Source organism: Phyllobates terribilis, unplaced genomic scaffold, assembly GCF_046119375.1.
Source record: "Phyllobates terribilis strain yellow unplaced genomic scaffold, ASM4611937v1 Scaffold_1__5_contigs__length_1240528914, whole genome shotgun sequence".
NCBI classification, from domain to species: domain Eukaryota; kingdom Metazoa; phylum Chordata; class Amphibia; order Anura; family Dendrobatidae; genus Phyllobates; species Phyllobates terribilis.
The window spans coordinates 178,947,937-178,968,813 of NW_027362761.1; the positions used below are offsets into that span (position 1 = coordinate 178,947,937).

The 20,877-nt window shown below is 46.0% G+C and overlaps 1 protein-coding gene across 2 annotated transcripts in view; it reads left to right on the plus strand.

Moving 5' to 3' along the window:
* Positions 1-20,877, plus strand: part of GDA (guanine deaminase) — a 136,802-nt gene that overhangs the window by 40,056 nt on the left and 75,869 nt on the right. For both annotated transcript variants that reach the window (XM_073670450.1, XM_073670429.1), the window contains exon 2: positions 15,160-15,248. In XM_073670450.1, the coding sequence (XP_073526551.1) occupies positions 15,193-15,248 (56 nt within the window). In that variant the 5' untranslated portion in view covers positions 15,160-15,192. The remainder of the gene's footprint in view (positions 1-15,159; positions 15,249-20,877) is intronic.

Here is a 20,877-nt window from a genome sequence, read left to right on the forward strand (position 1 = left end):
GTCCTCCTCCCGCTCTGCTGGCAGCGCGCGCTCCTTCCCGGCCACTGTGCTTAGGGCGCGCGCTCCCTCCCTCTTAAAGGGGCCGCGCGCGCCGTCCTAAGGAGTCCCCGGCCAATGGCCGGAGGACTTCACCATATATAAGGCACCTCCTCCAAAATGGAGGTGCCCGAGCAATGTTGTTGCACTGTTCACTACTCTGCTTCAGCCCTCAGGTCCCGTTGCCAGTTACCTGCCAGTTACCTGCCAGAATCCTGCCAGTTTGCTGTCTGTTTCCTGCCTGACATTCCTCCTACCTGCTTGCTAGCCTGAGGTCCGACGGTCTGCCTTCCTACTCCTGTCAGTCTGTCTATGGACCAGCTTGCCCGCTCACCTGGGAGCGCACATCTGCTACCTGCCTGCTAGCCTACCTGGAGGCTCCGCCGTCACGTGCTGTGACCACCTGCCATTCCAGAGACTCTCGCTCGCTCACCTGGGAGCGCACACCTGCTACCTGCCTGCTAGCCTACCTGGAGGCTCCGCCGTCACGTGCTGTGACCACCTGCCATTCCAGAGACTCCTGCCCGCTCACCTGGGAGCGCACACCTGTTACCTGCCTGCTAGCCTACCTGGAGGCTCCGCCGTCACGTGCTGTGACCACCTGCCATTCCAGAGACTCTCGCTTGCTCACCTGGGAGCACACATCTACCATCTGCCTGCTAGCCTACCTGGAGGCTCTGCCATCACAGGTCGTACCTACCCTTTACCCAGAGACTGCCCCGGTCACTTGCCATGACCTCCTGCCCGTTCATTCAGAGACTGCCCCGGTCACTTGCCGTGACCTCCTGCCCGTTCATCCAGAGACTGCCCCGGTCACTTGCCGTGACCTCCTGCCCGTTCATCCAGAGACTGCCCCGGTCACTTGCCGTGACCTCCTGCCCGTTCATCCAGAGACTGCCCCGGTCACTTGCCGTGACCTCCAGCCCGTTCACTCAGAGACTGTCCCGATCACCTTCTGTGACTGCCTGCCCGTCTTCCCTGGTCGCCACCCGCTCCCTTACAAGGACCGCCCCCTTGTATAGTAGCTCAGAGGTTCCGCCTCCCAGACCCATTACATAAGGACACCAGGGACAAAATTGTTGGCCTGCACAAGGCTGGGATGGGCTACAGGACAATAAGCAAGCAGCTTGTTGAGAAGGCAACAACTGTTGGCACAATTATTAGAAAATGGAAGAAACACAAGATGACTGTCAATCTTCCTTGGTCTGGGGCTTCATGCAGGATCTCGTCACGTGGGGTTAGGATGATTCTGAGAAAGGTCAGGAATCAGCCTAGAACTACACGAGAGGACTTGGTCAATGACCTAAAGAGAGTTGGGACCATAGTCTCAAACATTACCGTTAGTAACACACTACGCCGTCATGGATTAAAATCTTGCAGGGCATGCAAGATCCCCCTACTCATGCCAGCACATGTCAAGGTCTGTTTGATGATCCAGAGGAGGCATGGGAGAAGGTCATGTGGTCAGATGAGACAAAAATAGAACTTTTTTGGTATCAACTCTACTCACCGTGTTTGGAGGAAGAAGAAGGATGAGTACAACCCCAAGAATATTGTCCCAACTGTGAAGCATGGTGGGGAAACATCAAACTTTTGGGGTGCTTTTCTGCAAAGAGGACAAGACGACTGCACTGTATTGAAGTGAGGATGGATGGAGTCATGTATTGCGAGATTTTGCCCAACAACCTCCTTCCCTCAGTAAGAGCAATGAAGATGGGTCATGGCTGGGTCTTTCAGCATGACAATGACCCGAAACACACAGCCAGGTCAACTAAGGAGTGGCTCCATTAGAAGTATTTCAAAGTCCTGGAGTGGCCTAGCCAGTCTCTAGACTTGAACCCAATCGAAAATCTTTGGAGGGAGCTGAAACTCAATGTTGCCCAGCGACAGTCCCAAAACCTGAAAGATCTGGAGAAGATCTGTATGGAGGAGTGGGCCAAAATCCCTGCTACAGTGTGTGCAAACTTGGTCAAGAACTACAAGAAACATCTGACCTCTGTAATTGCAAACAAAGGTTTCTGTACCAAATATTAGGTTGAAGTGTACCTACGATAAAAATTACAGACCTCTCCATTCTTTGTAGGTGGGAAAACTTGCGAACGCTGCAGCTTATCAAATACTCATTTTCTCCACTGTATATATATCAATCCCCACCGCTGCTCATGCTCTATTACATGTTACCTGCAGATTACTATTGATGTTAGACATGCCATTTTGGTTGTCTGATAGGTAAGATTTATTGATTTATTAAAATACAACTCATCGAGAATATACATTGTCATCACAGAAAGTTAACTCTGCCCTGTAGTTTATGTCCAGGTCTCACATATTCAATGAATTACACTGTATTTATGTAGTCTTCATTAAGATTAGTGTTGAGCGAGCACTAAAATGCTTGGGTGCTCGAAGCTCGGGCCGAGCTCACCGTGATACTCGGGTGCTCGACTCGAGCAACAAGCCCAATGTTAGTCTATGGGAGACCCGAGCATTTTTGCGGCGGCACCCCCGCAAGTCTGTAGGAAGCCTAAAAAGTGCCCAAAACGATAGTGACAGTGCTCAAAAGACATGGGGACAGCATGGGCATCGCCCCAGGAAGCATTTCTGACCCCCAGGTCACTGCTGTCAACAACGTGGTCAGAGGTATTAAGCCACTTTTACGGGCTCACAATAAAACGTTCAAAACTGAAACTGAAACGGTTTTCCTGTGAAATATGTTAAGGAACTTCCTTTCCAGGTAAAGACTTGTGTATAAGGTAAAATAAATAACCAAAAACAAAAATACTCATCCACACCTTGGGCTATGTTCACAAGTAGCGTTTTTTATGCGTTTTTGCACTTTTGTATTGCTTTCAACTGTGACAAATGCATTCACCGGGAAATGTCATTTTAACATTTTACAATCTTATCTGGCCATATGCTGTGTGACACATGCATACAGTGCTGAAAAAACATGGGAACAGCATGGGGAAGACCCCTGAAAGCATCTCTGACACCCAGGTCACTGCCTAAAAGTGTGCCCATCAGAAGTGATCCTTTCCCCATCAGAAGATGCAGACTTGCAACTATCCCCGTGCAAGTCCTTGTCCCAGGGCAGTGTTCAATTGTACCTCCCCCATTCCTTGCAATGCAAGCACAAGTATGCAGCCTGCCACCCACCCATCCCCAGGCTGCAATACCATACTGCTAGCTAGCTTGCACTTGAAATGGGGCCTTTTAGTTTGGAGGAGGCCGAAGCTGGCCACTACCTCATGGCTGCTTCGGCAGCGAGGTATCCATACTCAGTCCCCAGTCGCCCGGTGGCCGGGTGTCCACGCTCAGTCCCCAGCCGCCAGGCGGCGGCCGGGTGTCCATATTCGGTCCCTAGCCGCCCCTATTTCTCCTTGAAACTTCCCCCACACTTTTCTTAGCCTGGCCTGCTTTAGGGCAGCATTGGATAAGCCCAAAAGAGAACCAAACTCCTCCGGTGGGCCCTGGCTTCTCCATCAGGGGAGCTGAGAGTGCCAAGGTGAGGAGCATGATGATGATGATAGAAGTTAGCATCTGCTTTGTTTTCTTGGAATGCAAGCGTAAGTGTGCAACCTGTAGGCTGCAATACCATACTGCTAGCTTGCACTTGAAATGGGGCCTTTTAGTTTGGAGGAGGCCGAAGCTGGCCACTACCTCATGGCTGCTTCAGCAGCGAGGTATCCATACTCAGTCCCCAGCCGCTGGGCGGCCGGGTGTCCATGCTCGGTCCCCAGCCACCGGGGGGGCGGCCGGGTGTCCATACTCGGTCCCCAGCCGCCCCGCGGCCGGGTGTCCACACACGGTCCCCAGCCGCCTGGGGGCGGCCGGGTGTCCATAAACGGTCCCTAGCCGCCCCTATTTCTTCTTGAAACTTCCCCCACACTTTTCTTAGCCTGGCCTGATTTAGGGCAGCATTGGAAGAGCCCACCAGAGAACCAGACTCCTCCGGTGGGCCCTGGCTTCTCCATCAGGGGAGTTGAGAGTGCCAAGGTGAGGAGCATGATGATGATGATAGAAGTTAGCATCTGCTTTGTTTTCTTGGAATGCAAGCACATGTATGTAGTAGCGGCTAGGCCTGAGGTGGTCAGCGTTTTGGCGCATATTCTACCTCCTCCGAGGATTGCTGGATGATTTCCTGCTACTATCCCAGTTCTATGACTCCCATTAAAAGAAAGCTTCAGGTGATGAATGATGGATGAGGTAGTGGCAAAGGAGAAGGAGCAGGAGGAACAGGGACCATTCACATCAATATCAGGCCAGTCAACCACACATGTCTTGTAGGATATGTTTCTGTACCAAAAGGAGCGGTTCGGCTACACAGTTATAGGGCATGCAGTGAGTGCAATGCTTAACAAAAATTTCGAGGCACTCCAATGCCCCTTGGAAGTGACATGGAGGTCAGAGGGCCTTAACTAAACCGTTTTTTCCATTTATAGCAACTGGGTCTCCTGTGCACTGTTGGCCTAAGCAGTGAATGGAAGGCTTTCCAAAAATTATGAGGAACTGCAATGCCCCTTGAAACAGACGTGGATTACAGCGTACTAAAAACCTTCTACCCATTATTGGGGAGTGGGTCTCCCTTAGTGTTAGCCTATGCATTGAAAAGCAAAAGCTGACTAAAATTAGGAGGAAATGCAATGCCCATTGGAAGAATGGTGGAGGTCACAGTGGAATAAAAAGACAATATCAATGCCCCTTGGAAAAGTGGTGGAGGTCGCAGTAGCTTAACAAGACGGTTTTAATGCTCCTTGGAAGAGACGTGGAGGTCGCAGTAGCTTAACAAGACGGTTTTAATGCCCCTTGGAAGAGACGTGGAGGTTGCAGTAGCTTAACAAGATGGTTTTAATGCCCCTTGGAAGAATGGTGGAGGTCGCAGTAGCTTAACAAGACGGTTTTAATGCCCCTGGGGAAAGTGGTGGAGGTCGCAGTAGCTTAACAAGACGGTTTTAATGCCCCTTGGAAGAGACGTGGAGGTTGCAGTAGCTTAACAAGAAGGTTTTAATGCCCCTTGGAAGAATGGTGGAGGTCGCAGTAGCTTAACAAGACGGTTTTAATGCCCCTGGGGAAAGTGGTGGAGGTCGCAGTAGCTTAACAAGATGGTTTTAATGCCCCTTGGAAGAGACGTGGAGGTTGCAGTAGCTTAACAAGATGGTTTTAATGCCCTTTGAAAGAGACGGGGAGGTTGCAGTAGATTAACAAGACGGTTTTAATGCCCCTTGGAAGAATGGTGGAGGTCGCAGTAGCTTAATAAGATGGTTTTAATGCCCCTGGGGAAAGTGGTGGAGGTCGCAGTAGCCTAACAAGATGGTTTTAATGCCCCTTGGAAGAGACGTGGAGGTTGCTGCAGCTTAACAAGACGGTTTTAATGCCCCTTGGAAGAATGGTGGAGGTTGCAGTAGCTTAACAAGACGGTTTTAATGCCCCTGGGGAAAGTGGTGGAGGTCGCAGTAGCTTAACAAGACGGTTTTAATGCCCCTTGGAAGAGACGTGGAGGTTGCAGTAGCTTAACAAGACGGTTTTAATGCCCCTTGGAAGAGACGTGGAGGTTGTAGTAGCTTAACAAGACAGTTTTAATGCCCCTTGGAAGAGACGTGGAGATTACAGTAGCTTAACAAGACGTTTTTAATGTCCCTTGGAATAGACGTGGAGGTCGGAGTGGAATAAAAAGACAATATCGATGCCCCTGGGAAAAGTGGTGGAGGTCGCAGTAGCTTAACAAGACGGTTTTAATGTCCCTCGGAATAATGGTGGAGGTCGCAGTGGAATAAAAAGACAACATCAATGCCCCTGAGAAAAGTGGTGGAGGTCGCAGTAGCTTAACAAGACGGTTTTAATGCCCCTTGGAAGAGACGTGGAGGTTGCAGTAGCTTAACAAGATGGTTTAAATGCCCCTTGGAAGAGCTATGCGGTACAGCATCTTAAAAACATTATTCCCATTATTGGGGAGTGGGTCTCCCATAGTCTTTGCCTATGCCTTCCAAGCAAAAGCTGCCAAAAATTAGGATGGAGGAACTTGCAATGCTGGCAAACAAGAGCCATGCAGTACAGCATCTTAAAAACATTATTCCCATTATTGGGGATTGGGTCTCCCATAGTCTTTGCCTATGCCTTCCAAGCAAAAGCTGCCAAAAATTAGGACGGAGGAACTTGCAATGCTGGCAACATGGACCAAGTTCACCCTGGTGGTATAGTGGTGGTGGAGGCTGAGGATAAGGAGAAGAGCAAAATACAGCCGAAATGAGGAAGCGTATACCCATGTGTGGGTGTGAAGCGGTGCATGGGAATACACCTCCCGAAATAACACAGTGGATTTGACTTTATGTTACTCTGCTGCCATTTGGTGGTGATGAAAAGTCTGGCCCAATCCAGCCCTTATTCATTTTGATAAGGGTCAGCTTGTCAGCATTGTCAGTTGACAGGCGAGTGCGCTTATCTGTTATAATTCCCCCAGTGGCACTTAAAACACGCTCCGATAACACGCTAGCGGCAGCGCAGGCCAGGACCTCCAAGGCGTACACAGCGAGTTCATTCCAAGTGTCCAGCTTGGATACCCAAAAATTAAAAGGCAGAGAGGAATCACGGAGGGCGCTGGTACGGTCGGCAAGGTACTCCCTCACCATCTTTTGAAACTTTCCACTCCTTGTGAGAGTACCCCGCGCCTCAGGGCCTGTAAGCTGGGCGGGTCTCAGAAAACTGTCCCAGAATGTTGACAGTATTCCCGTGCCTCTGTTGGATTGGAGTTGCGTCTTTCTCGCCTGTACGCCTTGGTTGGGCAACGAACTGTGACCTCTGCCGCTAGCGTGTTCAGATGGGAATTTTTTTAACAGTTCTGCAGCAAGGGCCTTCTGGTACTGCCCCATTTTTGTAGACCTCTCCACCTCAGGAATAAGAGAGTGAAAGTTCTCCTTGTAGCAGGGGTCTAAAAGTGTCACCAACCAGTAATGACTGTCACCCAACATTTTGACAACGCGAGGGTCACGGTTAAGGCAGCGTAATATAAAGTCAGCCATGCGTGCCAGACTGGTAACGCGCAAGACTTCGTGTCCTCACCAAGATGATGACTGACCATGCTCTCCTCCTCCTCCTCCTCCTCCTCCCCCCTCAGGCCACCCACGCTGAACCGACGGTATGACAGTTGTACAGGTACTACAGTCTACAGAGCATGATACCAGCTCCTGTTCTTCCTCCTCCTCCTCCTCCTCTCCCTCATTGTCCCCCAATGCATGTTGGGATGAGATGAGGCTGGGCTTTGTGTAATCGCTGGCTACGGCTTCTTGATCCATTTCATCATACTCTGGCTGCAATGCCTCCTCTTTAATTCTCTGCACAGAGCGTTGCAAAAGACAGACAAGTGGGATGCTGACGCTAATGATGGCGTCATCGCCACTCACCATCTTGGTGGACTCCTCAAAGTTTGTCAGGATGGTGCATATGTCAGACATCCAGGTCCACTCCTGAGGTCTTATGTGTGGAGTCTGACCTGAATATCGACGGCCTTGTTGCAGCTGGTACTCCACAATTGCTCTCTTCTGCTCACAAATCCTTTGCAACATGTGGAGGGTAGAGTTCCAACATGTGGGGACATCACACACCAGTCGGTGTGACGGAAGCTGCAAACGCTGCTGCAACACAGCAAGGGCGGCGGAAGCTGTAGCCGACTTGCAAAAATGAGCTGACAGGCGGCGTACTTTCACGAGCAGATCTGGCAACTCGGGGTACCATTTAAGAAACTGCTGAACCACGAGGTTAAGCACATGAGCCAGGCATTGTACGTGTGTGATCTCGCCTCGCCTCAGAGCCACCACCAGGTTACGGCCATTGTCACACACGACCATGCCTGCATGTAGGTTCAGTGGCCTCAGCCACAGATCTGCCTGCTCTTTCACAGCTGTCCACAACTCACAAGCAGTGTGAGGTTTATCACCAAAGCTTATGAGTTTCAGCACAGCCTGTTGCCGCTTGGCTGAGGCAGTACTGCAGTGCTTCCAGCTTGTAACTGATGTGGTGATATCTGAGATGGAGGCTGAACATGAGGAGGAGGAGGAGGATGATGCGCAGGAGCTGTACACTGTGGGGGCAACTCTGACTGACATAGGGCCCGCAATCCTCGGTGTGGGGAGGATGTGTTCCGTCCCAAGGTCTGACTGGGTCCCGGCTTCCACTATGTTTACCCAGTGTGCCGTCAGGGAGATGTACCGTCCCTGGCCACAAGCACTTGTCCACGTGTCCGTTGTCAGGTGGACTCTCCCAGTAACTGCGTTGTTGAGGGCACGGCAGATGTTTTGGGACACGTGCTTGTGTAGTGCGGGGATGGCACACCGGGCAAAATAGTGTCGGCTGGGTGTAAAGATGTGCGGCTGTGGGTTGTATGTAATCACCTAGGCAGGTTATCGATGCAACAATATTTTATTAATCACATCCATGGTAATGCAGCAATTCCAAGTAAATGGCCAAAATACAGTTCTCTCAGTCCTTAAGTTCTCAACCTGGGATCAGTTGATAACTGAGCTCCAACACTCCATAAGCCATCCATCAGCTCCGCGTCCACAGCCATAGGTCCTATCTCTCCAGTGTCCTTCCATCAACTTCCCCACTAAAACATGTCTTTCCTCTATATCTCTGGGGTCAGCCCCCTCCCACCACAGAAGTGATCACTCTCCCACTCAAGCCTCCCTGTAAAATCCTGTTCCTGACTTACTGGGGCTGTACTTCCACGTTGCCCTGGTCGATTAGCAGACCAATCATCCGCCAATCTTGCAGCTTCATCCAGGCTGAGTGGTTTTCTATCTGCCACCCATTCCTTTAAGTTACCTGGGAGCTTTGACATAAATTGTTCCAGCATGACTATATCCATTACATGTTCTGCTTCCTGAGTCCCCAGTCCTTCTATCCACCGAGTGCATGCCGTTCGTAGTGTGTTGGCAAACTCCCGATGTGTGTGTGCAGCGGGCTTGTCAGTCTCCCGAAACTTTCTCCGGTAGGTTTCCGGCGTGACGGCATACCTCTCTAGCAATGCACTGCGAATGGTAGAGTAACATCTCTGATCCACCGAAGACAAGTTATTAAAAGCTTCTCTTGCTTTTCCGGTCAGGCCAACACTCAAATATCTGGGCCAGTCACTGACTGACACCTCATGCAGCAGGCAGAGGTTCTCAAATAACTGGAGATGTTCATCAATATCAGAGGTGTCCTCATTGAACTGTGGTATATCTCGGTACCTTAAAGATGCGGGCTCCTCTCTCCTGTTATCCATTGTCCTCTGCACTGGGGCGGGTGGGGGTATTGCTACATGCACACCCAGAAATTTGTTTAACACTGCCGCCCGCTCCATCTCCGTGGCCCGCTCTCCTAGCGCGTCCAGCATCCTCCTCAACTCAGTCGGTCCATCCTCCATCATCTCTTCTGCCAAGTCACCGCTCGGTAACTTTCCCTGGTATGCTCTCCAGAGATAGCTGATCCCACCGCTGCCACCACTTGTAAAGATGTGCGGCTGTGGGTTGTATGTAATCACCTAGGCAGGTTATCGATGCAACAATATTTTATTAATCACATCCATGGTAATGCAGCAATTCCAAGTAAATGCCAAAATACAGTTCTCTCAGTCCTTAAGTTCTCAACCTGGGATCAGTTGATAACTGAGCTCCAACACTCCATAAGCCATCCATCAGCTCCGCGTCCACAGCCATAGGTCCTATCTCTCCAGTGTCCTTCCATCAACTTCCCCACTAAAACATGTCTTTCCTCTATATCTCTGGGGTCAGCCCCCTCCCACCACAGAAGTGATCACTCTCCCACTCAAGCATTCACTGTAAGCCAAAAACAATGAAGAATATTCTAGAAGCCTTCATTTGAGAAAGGATGTAAGACCCCCTGTGATGACGGCTCCACTGTGTCTCAATCCAAACTCACCTAATGAGACCATTGGCTGTTGAAACAATGGACTCCTGAGATACAGATTAGTGGAATGCTGGACATTTTACAAGTGAATCTAGTGTACACACTGACAAGTTAGCAGAACTATATAAAACATGACAAGTAAATCACTAATAAAACACAATAATAATATTAACAAAAATGGTGGTCCGTTGCTGGAAAAGTATCATAGTCTTTAGAAAATGGGCAACTCCTCACACTGGGGACCGAGTACCGAGGGACGGCCACCGCCATAAGGTTGCGGAAGGATTCCGTCTCCACCAGCCTAAAAGGCAGCATTTCCAACGCAAGCAGTCGTGAAATGTGCGAATTTAGGACTGTGGCCTGTGGGGCATTGGCTGCGAATTTGCGCTTTCGTTCAAAGCTCTGGGATATGGACAATTGAACGCTGCGGTGGGACGTGGACGTTGATGCTGTTTCTTGAGAAACTGCCATAACAAGTGAAGACTGAGAGGAGGGGGCATCTTTGCATGCAGTATGGACAGAGGATTGCCTTGCACGCACAACAGGGGGTTCTATCACACGCACAACAGCGGAAGAAGCAGTGGTGACACCTGCTAACACTGGTTGTGGACCCTGGGGTTCGTCCCACAAAGTCGGGTGTTTTGCTTCCATGTGCCTGATCATGCTGGTGGTGGTCAGGCTGGTAGTTTTGTCACCCCTGCTGATGCTGGCATGGCAGGTGGTACAAATGGCCTTTTTGGGGTTATCAGCAGAGTCTTTAAAAAAATTCCAGACTGTGGAAGACCTACCGGTTGTACTTGCAACGTCCCTCGTGTTGGTGTTACAGGGAACTGTTGCCCGCCTTCTGTGTGCGGCCACCACACTGTTTCTTCCTTCCTGTTAGGGTACTCTTCCTCCCTCACCCTGTGTGCTGCTGGCCTTGCTCTGCATGTCCTCCTGCCACCTTGGGTCAGTTACTAGATCATCCACCTCCTCCTCCTCTTCCACTTGCGCACCATGATCCTCCTCCTCACTTCCTGGCAATTGTGTCTCATCATCGTCCACCTCTTGTGACAAATTGCCAGTGTCGACTTCCTGTGGCCGTGGCTGTTCAAATATTTGGGCATCGCTACATGGGATCTCGTCTTCCACCACTTCAAGCGGAGCAGGCGAGGTGCACAAATATGAAATGGACCAGTGAACAGCTCTTCAGAGTGTCCAAGTGTGGGATCAGTTGCTGTCTGACGACACTCGGCATGGTGGGAGGAAGGAGCATCAGGGTGAGGAGGAGTATGCGGTCGAGACTCACGGCTACTAAAACTTGACCGTGTGGAAGACAGACCGGAGGTGGTGGTGCCCAGGTAACTGGAAGTATTATTTGCTATCCAATTAATAAACTGTTCACACTGATCAGTTTGCAATACTGGTGTTGTAGTGTGGTTCCCTAGTAATTCGGTCAAGAAGTGGGAGCGAGAAGATGTGGCTGTTGGTTGTGGCACATTTTCACCTTGGCCATGGCCCCATCCTCTACACGCGCCATCACCATAATGTCCAGTTCCACGTCCCTTGCCACGCGCTTTGCCCATTGTAAATGAAGTAAAATAGCTTACACTCGCACTATCAATGGAAAAAGGGTAATAAAAAGGAGACTAGAACCGTGGAAGAGGAAAACCACAGTTCTATTTGTCTGGCCTACACCAGAATCTTTTAAACAGATATATTTGTGACTGAACAGACAGGGAGACACTATTACTGTTTTTTTTACGTAAAACAGGCCAAAAGCTGGATAATACAGAGATTTGAACCGTGGAACTGCAAAACCACAGTTCTAATTTACTGGCGTATACCAGACTTTTTTAAATAGATATATTTGGGGCTGAACAGTCAGCAACACACTCAAACTGTTTATTTTATGTAAAAAAGACTCAAAAGTGGATAATATAGAGATTTGACCCGTGGAACTGCAAAACCACAGTTATAGTTATGTGGCATACACCAGAATCTTTCAAACAGATATATTGGTGTCTGACCAGTCAGGGAGACACTATTACAGTTTTTTTTTACGGCAAAAAATGCCAAAAGCAGGATAATACAGAGATTTGACCCGTGGAACTGCAAAACCACAGTTCTATTTTTCTGGCCTACATCAGACTCTTTTAAACAGATATATTGGTGTCTGACCAGTCAGGGAGACACTATTACAGTTTTTTTTTACAGCAAAAAATGCCAAAAAGCAGGATAATACAGAGATTTGACCCATGGATCTGCAAAACCACAGTTCTATTTTTCTGGCCTACACCAGACTCTTTTAAACAGATATATTGGTGTCTGAACAGTCAGGGAGACACTATTACAGTTTTTTTTTACGGCAAAAAATGACAAAAGCATGATAATACAGAGATTTGACCCGTGGAACTGCAAAACCACAGTTATAGTTATGTGGCGTACACCAGAATCTTTTAAACAGATATATTGGTGTCTGACCAGTCAGGGAGACACTATTACAGTTTTTTTTATGGCAAAAATGCCAAAAGCAGGATAATACAGAGATTTGACCCGTGGAACTGCAAAACCACAGTTATAGTTACGTGGCGTACACCAGACTCTTTTAAACAGATATATTGGTGTATGACCAGTTAAGGAGACACTATTATAGTTTTTTTTTACGGCAAAAAATGCCAAAAGCAGGATAATACAGAGATTTGACCCGTGGAACTGCAAAACCACAGTTATAGTTATGTGGTATACACCAGAATCTTTTAAACAGATATATTGGTGTCTGACCAGTCAGGGAGACACTATTACAGTTTTTTTTTTATGGCAAAAAATGCCAAAAAGCAGGATAATACAGAGATTTGACCCATGGATCTGCAAAACCACAGTTCTATTTTTCTGGCCTACACCAGACTCTATTAAACAGATATACTGGTGTCTGAACAGTCAGGGAGACACTATTACAGTTTTTTTTTACGGCAAAAAATGCCGAAAGCAGGATAATGCAGAGATTTGACCCGTGGAACTGCAAAACCACAGTTATAGTTATGTGGCGTACACCAGAATCTTTTAAACAGATATATTGGTGTCTGACCAGTCAGGGAGACACTATTACAGTTTTTTTATGGCAAAAAATGCCAAAAGCAGGATAATACAGAGATTTGACCCGTGGAACTGCAAAACCACAGTTATAGTTACGTGGTGTACACCAGACTCTTTTAAACAGATATATTGGTGTATGACCAGTCAGGGAGACACTATTATAGTTTTTTTTACGGCAAAAAATGCCAAAAGCAGGATAATACAGAGATTTGACCCGTGGAACTGCAAAACCACAGTCATAGTTATGTGGCGTACACCAGAATCTTTTAAAAAGATATATTGGTGTCTGACCAGTCAGGGAGACACTATTACAGTTTTTTTTTACGGCAAAAAATGCCAAAAACAGGATAATACAGAGATTTGAACCGCGGAACTGCAAAACCACAGTTCTATTTTTGTGGCCTACACCAGACTCTTTTAAACAGATATATTGGTGTCTGACCAGTCAGGGAGACACTATTACAGTTTTTTTTATGGCAAAAAATGCCAAAAGCAGGATAATACAGAGATTTGACCCGTGGAACTGCAAAACCACAGTTATAGTTACGTGGCGTACACCAGACTCTTTTAAACAGATATATTGGTGTATGACCAGTCAGGGAGACACTATTATAGTTTTTTTTTACGGCAAAAAATGCCAAAAGCAGGATAATACAGAGATTTGACCCGTGGAACTGCAAAACCACAGTTATAGTTATGTGGCGTACACTAGAATCTTTTAAACAGATATATTGGTGTCTGACCAGTCAGGGAGACACTATTACAGTTTTTTTTTACGGCAAAAAATGCCAAAAACAGGATAATACAGAGATTTGACCCGCGGAACTGCAAAACCACAGTTCTATTTTTCTGGCCTACACCAGACTCTTTTAAACAGATATATTGGTGTCTGACCAGTCAGGGAGACACTATTACTGTTTTTTTTATGGCAAAAGATGCAAAAAGCAGGATAATACAGAGATTTGACCCGTGGAACTGCAAAACCACAGTTATAGTTATGTGGCGTACACCTGACTCTTTTAAACAGATATATTGGTGTCTGACCCGTCAGGGAGACACTATTACAGTTTTTTTTTTACGGCAAAAGTGCCAAAAGCAGGATAATACAGAGATTTGACCCGTGGCACTGCAAAACCACAGTTATAGTTATGTGGCGTACACCAGAATCTTTTAAATAGATATATTGGTGTCTGACCAGTCAGGGAGACACTAATACAGTTTTTTTAATGGCAAAAAATGCCAAAAACAGGATAATACAGAGATTTGACCCGTGGAACTGCAAAACCACAGTTCTATTTTTCTGGCCTACACCAGACTCTTTTAAACAGATATATTGGTGTCTGAACAGTCACAGACACACTCAATTTTTCTTTTGGGGGGGGGGGGGGGAATACCAAAAGGTTAATAAGACGCGTATTTGGACAGTCTGACTGAGGGAAAAATAAATAAAAAATACAGGACTTAGATGAAAAAAAAAAAAATTTTTCCTGGCCCCTGAGACCGGGGTGATAAGTCTAGCAATTTGACCAACAGGAGCACACAGGACTGTAATGCAGCATTTGCTGGTATAACCACTGCATCTCCTATACAGCCTGCCTGCCTGCCTGATATCTGGGATGGATATTAGTCCTGAGAAGGACTGTTTGTTTGATTTGGCAGGCTTTAGAGACCCTACACTACCTATTTCGCTCTATATATCTCTCCCTAACTCAGCAGCACTGACCCTACACTGGCTGATCCAGAGCGACTGTGTCCAAGATGGCGGCGCCCGGTTTTAAATACTCGAGGTGACGCTGTGCGGCCAGCCAATCACTGTGATGCCCACAAACAATATGGCTGCGGCATTACAGTGACTGGCTGGCAATCCCTGCATGTTCATTGGCTCTGTAAAGAGCGCCAAACGTGCAGGGCGGAGACCCGAGCTCCCGCCCGAGTAACCCGGAAATGCTCGGTGCTCGCCGAACATCCCGAGTAGCGTGATGCTCAGGCGAGTAACGAGCAGTGTCGAGCATGCTCGCTCAACACTAATTAAGATATATTCAGCATATATAGAATTTATATGCACAGGGTATACAAGAAAAATAATAATGTAAAAATTCTGTAAAACTGATGCCTCAAGTTCAAATGTGCACCTTTTTTTTCTAGATTTTGTTCTTTGAAAATGCCCAGAAACAATCAATGTTGGCTCAGAAATGGGTGTTTGATGAAAGCAACATTCAAGAACTTGGCAAGAAGTAAGTATCCATTATTAAAACATAAATTTTGTAACAGGCCTGCAATGGTGATTACAAAGCAGGTTTTCTCTGATCTGACATGTAGGATATGCACCTTTTTAAAACAAATGCAATATGGATAATATACACACACATACTCTCTCTCTCTCTCTCTCTCTCTCTCTCTCTCTCTCTATATATAGTACAGACCAAAAGTTTGGACACACCTTCTCATTTAAAGATTTTTCTATATTTTCATGACTTTGAAAATTGAACATTCACACTGAAGGCATCAAAACTATGAATTAACACATGTGGAATTATATACTTAACAAAAAAGCGTGAAACAACTGAAAATATGTCTTATATTCTAGGTTCTTCAAAGTAGCCACCTTTTGCTTTGATGACTGCTTTGCACACTCTTGGCATTCTCTTGATGAGCTTCAAGAGGTAGTCACCGGAAATGGTTTTCACTTCACAGGTGTGCCCTGTCAGGTTTAATAAGTGGGATTTCTTACCTTATAAATGGGGTTGGGACCATCAGTTGTGTTGTGCAGAAGTCTGGTGGATACACAGTTGATAGTCCTACTGAATAGACTGTTAGAATTTGTATTATGGCAAGAAAAAAGCAGCTAAGTAAAGAAAAACGAGAGGCCATCATTACTTTAAGAAATGAAGGTCAGTCAGTGCGAAAAATTGGGCAAACTTTGAAAGTGTCCCCAAGTGCAGTTGCAAAAACCATTAAGTGTTACAAAGAAACTGGCTCACATGAGGACCGCCCCAGGAAAGGAAGACCAAGAGTCACCTCTGCTTCTGAGGATAAGTTTATCCGAGTCACCAGCCTCAGAAATTGCAAGCTAACAGCAGCTCAGATTAGAGACCAGGTCAATGCCACACAGAGTTCTAGCAGCAGACACATCTTTACAACAACTGTTAAGAGGAGACTTTGTGCAGCAGGCCTTCATGGTAAAATAGCTGCTAGGAAACCACTGCTAAGGACAGGCAACAAGCAGAAGAGACTTGTTTGGGCTAAAGAACACGAAGAATGGACATTAGACCAGTGGAAATCTGTGCTTTGGTCTGATGAGTCCAAATTTGAGATCTTTGGTTCTAACCACCGTGTCTTTGTGCGACGCAGAAAAGGTGAACGGATGGACTCTACATGCCTGGTTCCCACCGAGAAGCATGGAGGAGGAGGTGTGATGGTGTGGGGGTGCTTTTCTGGTGACACTGTTGGGAATTTATTCAAAATTGAAGGCATACTGAACCAGCATGGCTACCACAGCATCTTGCAGCGGCATGCTATTCCATCCGGTTTGCGTTTAGTTGGATCATCATTTATTTTTCAACAGGACAATGACCCCAAACACACCTCCAGGCTGTGTAAGGGCTATTTGACCAAGAAGGAGAGTGATGGGGTGCTACGCCAGATGACCTGGCCTCCACAGTCACCAGACCTGAACCCAATCGAGATGGTTTGGGGTGAGCTGGACCGCAGAGTGAAGGCAAAAGGGCCAACAAGTGCTAAGCATCTCTGGGAACTCCTTCAAGATTGTTGGAAGACCATTTCTGGTGACTACCTCTTGAAACTCATCAAGAGAATGCCAAGAGTGTGCAAAGCAATCATCAAAGCAAAAGGTGGCTACTTTGAAGAACCTAGAATATAAGACATATTTTCAGTTGTTTCACACTTTTTTGTTAAGTATATAATTCCATATGTGTTAATTCATAGTTTTGATGCCTTCAGTGTGAATGTACAATTTTCAAAGTCATGAAAATATAGAAAAATCTTTAAATGAGAAGGTGTGTCCAAACTTTTGGTCTGTACTGTATATTTATATATATATATATATATATATATATATATATATATATATATATATATACATACACACTGTGTGCAGAATTATTAGGCAAGTTGTATTTTGGAGGATTTTTTTTATTATTGATCAACAACTATGTTCTCAATCAACCCAAAAGACTCATAAATATTCAAGCTTAATATTTTTGGAAGTTGGAGTGGTTTTTTTTTTTAGATTTGGCTATCTTAGGAGGATATCTGTTTGTGCAGGTAACTATTACTGTGCCGAATTATTAGGCAACTTAATAAAAACCAAATATATTCCCATCTCACTTATTTATTTTCACCAGGTAAACCAATATTAGTGCACAAAATTTAGAAATAAACATTTCTGACATGCAAAACCAAAAACCAAAAAAATTAGTGATCAATATAGCCACCTTTCTTTATGATGACACTCAACAGCCTTCCATCCATAGATTCTGTCAGTTGCTTGATCTGTTTTCGATCAACATTACGTGCAGCAACCACCACAGCCTCCCAGACACTGTTCCGAGAGATGTACTGTTTTCCCTCCCTCTAGATCTCACATTTTATGATGGACCACAGGTTCTCTATGGGGTTCAGATCAGGTGAACAAGGGGGCCATGCCATTATTTTTTCTTCTTTTAGACCTTTACTGGCCAGCCACGCTGTGGAGTAGTTGCATGCATGTGATGGAGCATTGTCCTGCATGAAAATCATGTTTTTCTTGAACGATACCAACTTCTTCCTGTACCACTGCTTGAAGAAGTTGTCTTCCAGAAACTGGCAGTAGGTCTAGGAGTTGAGCTTCACTCCATCCTCAACCCGAAAAGATCCCACAAGTTAATCTTTGATGATACCAGCCCATACCAGTACCTCACATCCACCCTGCTGGCGTCTGAGTCGGAGTGGAGCTCTCTGCTCTTTACTGATCCAGCCTCTGGCCCATCCATCTCGCCCATCAAGAGTCACTCTCATTTCATCAGTCCATAAAACCTTTGAAAAATCAGTCTTAAGATATTTCTTGGCCCATTCTTGACGTTTTATCTTATGTTTCTTGTTCAAAGGTGGTCGTTTTTCAGCCTTCCTTACCTTGGCCATGTCCCTGAGTATTGCACACCTTGTGGTTTTTGATACTCCAGTAACGTTGCAGCTCTGAAATATGGCAAAACTGGTGGCGAATGGCATCTTGGCAGCTTCACGTTTGATTTTCCTCAATTCATGGGAAGTTATTTTGCGCCTTTTTTGGCCAACACGCTTCTTGCGACCTTGTTGGCTATTTGTCATGAAACACTTGATTGTTCGGTGATCACGCTTCAAAAGTTTGGAATTTTCAAGACTGCTGCATCCCTCTGGAAGACATCTCACAATTTTGGACTTTTCAGAGCCCGTCAAATCTCTCTTCTGACCCATTTTGCCAAAGGAAAGAAAGTTGCCTAATAATTAAGCACACCTTATATAGGGTGTTGATGTCATTAGTCAACACCCCTCCTCATTACAGAGATGCACATCCCCAGATTTACTTAATTGGTAGTTGGCTGGTAAGCCTATGCAGCTTGGAGTAGGACAACATGTATAAAAAGTATCATGTGATCAAAATACTCATTTGCCTAATAATTCGGCACACAGTGTATATATATAGCTTCAAGAGGTAGTCACCGGAAATGGTCTTCCAACAATCTTGAATGAGTTCCCAGAGATGCTTAGCACTTGTTGGCCCTTTTGCCTTCACTTTGCGGTCCAGCTCACCCCAAACCATCTCGATTGGGTTCAGGTCTGGTGACTGTGGAGGCCAGGTCATCTGGCGTAGCACCCCATCACTCTCCTTCTTGGTCAAATAGCCCTTACACAGCCTGGAGTTGTGTTTGGGGTCATTGTCCTGTTGAAAAATAAATGATGGTCCAACTAAACGCAAACCGGATGGAATAGCATGCCGCTGCAAGATGCTGTGGTAGCCATGCTGGTTCAGTATACCTTCAATTTTGAATAAATCCCCAACAGTGTCACCAGCAAAGCACCCCCACACCATCACACCTCCTCCTCCATGCTTTACGGTGGGAACCAGGCATGTAGAGTCCATCCGTTCACCTTTTCTGCGTCGCACAAAGACATGGTGGTTGGAACCAAAGATCTCAAATTTGGACTCAACAGACCAAAGCACAGATTTCCACTGGTCTAATGTCCATTCCTTGTGTTCTTCAGCCCAAACAAGTATCTTCTGCTTGTTGCCTGTCCTTAGCAGTGGTTTCCTAGCAGCTATTTTACCATGAAGGCCTTCCCACAAAGTCTCCTCTTAACAGTTGTTAAACAGATGTGTCTGCTGCTAGAAATCTGTGTGGCATTGACCTGGTCTCTAATCTGAGCTGCTGTTAACCTGCAATTTCTGAGGCTGGTGACTCTGATAAAGTTATCCTCAGAAGCAGAGGTGACTCTTGGTCTTCCTTTCCTGGGGCGGTTCTCATGTGAGCCAGTTTCTTTGTAGCGCTTGATGGTTTTTGCAACTGCACTTGGGGACACTTTCAAAGTTTGCCCAATTTTTCGGACTGACTGACCTTCATTTTTTAAAGTAATGATGGCCACTCGTTTTTCTTTACTTAGCTGCTTTTTTCCTACCATAATACAAATTCTAGCAGTCTATTCAGTAGGACTATCAGCTGTGTATCCACCTGACTTCTGCACAACACAACTGATGGTCCCAACCCCATTTATAAGGCAAGAAATCCCACTTATTAAACCTGACAGGGCACACCTGTGAAGTGAAAACCATTTCCGGTGACTACCTCTTGAAGCTCATCAAGAGAATGCCAAGAGTGTGCAAAGCAGTCATCAAAGCAAAAGGTGGCTACTTTGAAGAACCTAGAATATAAGGCATATTTTCAGTTGTTTCACACTTTTTTGTTAACTATATAATTCCACATGTGTTAATTCATAGTTTTGATGCCTTCAGTGTGAATGTACAATTTTCAAAGTCATGAAAATACAGATAAATCTTTAAATGAGAAAGTGTGTCCAAACTTTTGGTCTGTATTGTATATCAAAAGAATGCAGCAGCACTCCATATGGCAAAGATACGTCTTAACAATGAAAATATTAGATCTAAACTGTTTTGCTTAGCAACAAGTACTTACAAACAATGAAGGTTTTTAGCGCATAAATTGGCCAATTCATGTGTGCCCATCAACCACGGCAAGGTAACCTCCCCCTGATGGGTAACTACTCTGCCTAACATGCCACTTTTGGGCTACACTCCTACAACTTAACGGACAAACATGTCTTCTTCAGGGCTAAAATCACCTACATTTAAAGGGCAAGCAGAGCTGTTGATACAACACCTGCTGGTTAATAGGAGGAGTGCAGAATCAGGCAAGAGGCAGTTACACCCTCTTATAGTAATACAAACCAGAGAAACCTGACCAGCACCTCCTAGTGTGAACTGGTGCCAGCTGCCGTAACTATAAAATATATCAAAAGAATGCAGCAGCACTCCATATGGCCAAGATACGTCTTAACAATGAAAATAATGAAAATATTAGATCTAAACTGTTCTGCTTAGCAACAAGTACTTACAAACAATGAAGGTTTTTAGCGCATAAATTGGCCAATTCATGTGTGCCCATCAACCACGGCAAGGTAACCTCCCCCTGATGGGTAACTACTCTGCCTAACATGCGACTTTTGGGCTACAAGCCTACAACTAAACGGACAAACATGATCTAATATTTTCATTATTTTCATTGTTAAGACGTATCTTGGCCATACGGAGTGCTGTTTGTCCGTTTAGTTGTAGGCTTGTAGCCCAAAAGTGGCATGTTAGGCTAAGTAGTT